This window comes from Atta cephalotes (genome assembly GCF_000143395.1).
Source record: "Atta cephalotes unplaced genomic scaffold scaffold00031, whole genome shotgun sequence".
NCBI lineage: Eukaryota > Metazoa > Arthropoda > Insecta > Hymenoptera > Formicidae > Atta > Atta cephalotes.
Window position 1 is genome coordinate 3,548,094 of NW_012130095.1, and position 4,506 is coordinate 3,552,599.

General features: G+C 35.6%; 1 protein-coding gene across 1 annotated transcript in view; it reads left to right on the forward strand.

Moving 5' to 3' along the window:
- The first annotated feature begins 3,347 nt into the window (after positions 1–3,347).
- Positions 3,348–4,506, forward strand: part of LOC105621001 — a 3,629-nt gene continuing 2,470 nt past the window's right edge. Inside the window, exon 1 of the mRNA XM_012202478.1 lies at positions 3,348–3,554. Coding sequence (XP_012057868.1) covers positions 3,348–3,554 — 207 coding nt within the window. The remainder of the gene's footprint in view (positions 3,555–4,506) is intronic.

A 4,506-nucleotide genomic window follows, 5' to 3' on the forward strand; every position in this document is an offset into this window, starting at 1 on the left:
TATTAGACGCATCGTATTCTAATGCAGCTGCTGCGATTCATTTTTTATGCAATGTTCTCTACCGCATTCTTTCAAGCTATCTGCACAAGATCATCGTGTGACATAATAATTAGTTTCTTCTACGCATCAAGATATATAAATTTATGTTACGTAGCATCTTCCGCAATTCATCGATCTATCGTTATCATTCTTATGCACGTTTTAAGTCGCATAAATTGTCGCTTCGGTATCAGTTCTTCATCACCAATTCATAGCAATCTTTTTGTTTGCCACGAACTTTCTGCGCGATCTTTTTGTTCGTCTCGATACATTATCTAAATTCTTACATTCCTCCATAAATTTTCTATTTTTTACAAAAAAATACGTCACATTATTAGAATATCTATATCGTAATATTAGAATTTTACATCATTCTAATACTGAAAATCTTCTATCGAAAATATTCTTTATTCTTTATACATATTTTTATTCTTTATACATATTTCTATTCTTTTCCTATTTTGGATGAGGAGAATTTACTGCTACTTACGATCCTGTTTTCATTACCCTCAGACTCTTGTTCATGTGGTTGTGCTTACTCACGGAGAAGCTCGTGTACATTCACGTACGTGTACATTCACACATACCTGTACATGCACACCAACGTATAATGTGAATGTGCGACCTTGTGAGCGCAACAGGCGTCATTCTACAACCACAGCTCTACAACCTAGAGACGGTGTACGATAGCGAGTATAAGTAAATCCCCTACTTTAATGACAACGGCTACTTTTACGATAGTACTGTAGTAGCATATCTTTGATACCTTCTTTCTTTACATAAAGATTTAAAAGTTGAGATCAACTTTTATTTAAAAATTAATTAGCGTAATTATGAGAGATTTAATTGTATTAGGTGTAGTAAAACGAAATCCATTATTTTTCCATTCAATTTCATGCAAAAATAATGGATTTCTTTTTACTACACCTAATATATTAAATATTAAGCAGAGTAATATTAAAAATTATATAACAATTATATATACCTTGTACGAAAAAAATAAGCAAAAAATATTTTTAAACAATTGATACACATTATAATTCATACACAATAGACGCGAGAGGATATATTTCTTTCTGGTAACATTCTTGCGCGCATCGTTAGTTTTTTTATAAATTTCTGTCCAATTTCTGGTGCCCATTTGAAGATGCCTTGTTACAATCCGTCACTGTAAACCGGCTACGCTGGTCTCTTATAAAGGAAACCCACGCGAAAGCAAGCTACATACCACGGCGGCGCGTCGCGCGCAAACGGAGCCGACGTTCCAACAACTGTCACGCTACAACAACGATCGCACGCGCGCAATCGCCTACGGAGCAGCCATTCATGGGGTCCCACATATCTCATTGTCGGTTGCTGCCGATGACTGCTTGAACGCATCTCGGTACGTTATGATGCGCAGTGGATTGCGCTGCGAACACGATTACGGACGACGGCGTGTGCAGTGAAAGCCCTCGGTGAATTCTTCCTGGCGATCGGCAGAGGTGGTGGTGCGTGTTCACGTTCGATCGCTTTCGGTGTGACCATGGCATCGTGTGTCTGACACCATTGGTCGTCGACGTTAAGACCGCGCCGAGGATCCCTCACCAGTCACAGACCTGCCAGACTCGATTGCTGCTCGCCGGTCAACCAACGATCCTTTTCCTGTTCGCTCGAGATCTCGATCGTTGCTGAAAACAGCTGCAGCAGCAATTTGCTCCGAATCACGATTATGGTACGTGCAAGTTTTTTGTTTCTCGCGGGGTTGCGCAATGCTATGAATCGTCACTAGTTTTACAAATAACTTCAATATTACTGTCGCGCGGAATAAGTTACCTGACTCGTCCGAGTTAGTACATTGTAATTCTTCTCGTAATTCGAAATCACGCACGCTCGTGTCAAATTAAATAGGGTATAATATAACGAATTATTTTTGGATGTTTCCAATAATAGCAAAAAAAAATTGCAGCTTGCGGCGATTAATTGATTAAAGAAATTAAATAAAAATATTTCTGTTGTTTGTTCAACGCAAAAAATATGCTCAAAAAACTTAAAATAATATGTAAGATTCAAATAATACGCTTAAAGTGAAATTTTATTCAGTTTGAAATGATATTAAAGGATTGTAAGAAGATTGAATGTTACAGGCTTTGTTTTATTCTACTTTGTAGATGATACCGAGCATTAAAGTCTCTATTAAGAAGGTGGGAGATGTCAGGCGTCTCTATCCTATTTACCTCGTCAATTCTCCTTAGTTAATAACGTAATAATGGAAGTCGGTGCCATCGGGTCTTGGCGTTAAATGCGATTTTCCACGCGACATTCCGCGGTTGCTGTATAGCGAGTCGCATGATCGCTCCGGATCGATCGTACCGGTGTTGTCACGATGGAATGAAGCTTTTTTTTTCTTTCTCGTGGAGAAAGTTCGATCGCGTTAGTTAGTTTCTTCGTTTCTGAAACATCTTGCTCTTGCATATACGCGGCTTTTTTGCCGGGAGCAAAAGGATCAGGTCATCCTTTCATATCATTACGATTCAGAACAGCTGATAATAATCTGTTGTTGGATGATAAAAATATTGTGTTATCCAATGAGGAGAGAAAGCATGCTGCTTTACGATCGCAAGAATCCTTACGATCATATTTTACAAAGTCAAAGAATATCGAGCACAATATTATTTTAATGCTTTTCTAGAAATAAATATTTTACGAATATGATTTCTGATAATAAATAAATGTTTTGCATTTGTGTGTAAAATTATTTATTCTCTATTATAAAATACCAAATGTTACATCGTATAATCGGTATCAAAAAAGAATTGAGATCTTCTTTTATTATTTAATAAATAAAATAATTTGTTCTTAAGGATAATTTTAGGAATTATTTCCTTAAGTTTCTTTCCTATAAATAAAAAAATAATAAATGTAACTGATAAAACGTTGAAAATAAATAGGATTATCACATCGACATTTTAATAATCGTCATTATTATCTTCAAATTGATAACAATGAAATAGAAGGTGTTCTCATTATCTATGGAAATTCTAATCGCCGATCAAATAATCTTGCGTCATTTCGAAAATCATGTCTCTCTGGACAAGCACGAGCAAGTATGACGCCGTATTATATAGGTATATGCGCGTATTAATAGTACACCTTTAGCGTGCGCTTGTGCAGCTAGCTTATATAGTGCTTATAGCTCACGATAGAATTTTGCAGCATTTGCGAACAACACCACCGAGCCTGTGGTGATCAACCGTTATCTAAACCATTTACTTTGCCGATAAGCCGTAATTGGGAAGCCGTAATTTCGAGAGGACAATTGCGCGAACATGGCGCTGGCAAAGATCAGAAATTTTATCGACAACAGTCTGAAGACGGTGTCTACGCCGTTGGATCGTACGGTGAATCTGGAACCGGAAATCGGCATTAGGATCACGCACTCGCCAAACGACAAGACACTAAATGTCACAATTCTTGGTGCCAGACACTTGCCACAGAACTTCGGCTTCACCAGAGTCAATAGCTACATTGTAAAGGTAGAGTAAACATGAGAATGTGGATCAATTGTATTTGAACAAACAAAAAACGCATGTCTCATTAATGGCTCATATTTTACATTTAGCACTGAACGTATCTGTTTAAAGCAAAGAGATTAACAACGAGACAACTTTAATTCTATAGATCAATAATTTATTAATATAACAATTCGAGAGAGAAATGACACATCAAATAATTACACAGAGTCTTCTTTAATAATCAGAGTTTAACGTAAATTATATATAAGGATGGAGATTCGTTTAAATCTGTAGATTTTTTATTTTACTTTTTTAAATCTTTTTGTATATATGTTTAATTTAATTTTGTCTGCACTAATAAAATATGAAATGAACTAATTACGTCGCTCGGTAAATGTACGTCGGAGATATCAAACGACGCCAACACCTTTGTGTAAACTGCAAAATCGCGCTCCGCTACGCTTTGCCGTACTCGAATCTGAATTAAGTCAGAGACGCTCGCAGCACTCCTGGATGTTATCTATGATTACGTAATGCTATATATATGAGCAACGTATTATAGAAGTCCGACATTGACTGTAGTATCTTATTGACTGACGAGAGAGAATGTTCTGTACAACTTCCTTCGACATTGCCGCGCAAACAGAATGACATATTGCTAAACATCTATATATATAAAACAAAAATCGATTAAACGCTTCAACATATTTCGGGAACACGTGCTGTATATACGAATCATTAACGAATCATTAACCAGAGTAACAATCATAAATATTTCTATTTTCATTAATTATTACTGAACAAAAATTCAGTAATCAAAATTCGTAATTCAAACATAAATTTTCTCCTTATCGCTAGATAAAGTATAATATATCAATTATTCATTAATAAAATTCATTAATAAAATATATAAATTAACTAAAAGTGCATATTTCATAATTCAATGAATTCTTTAGAAAATTTATCATTGTCT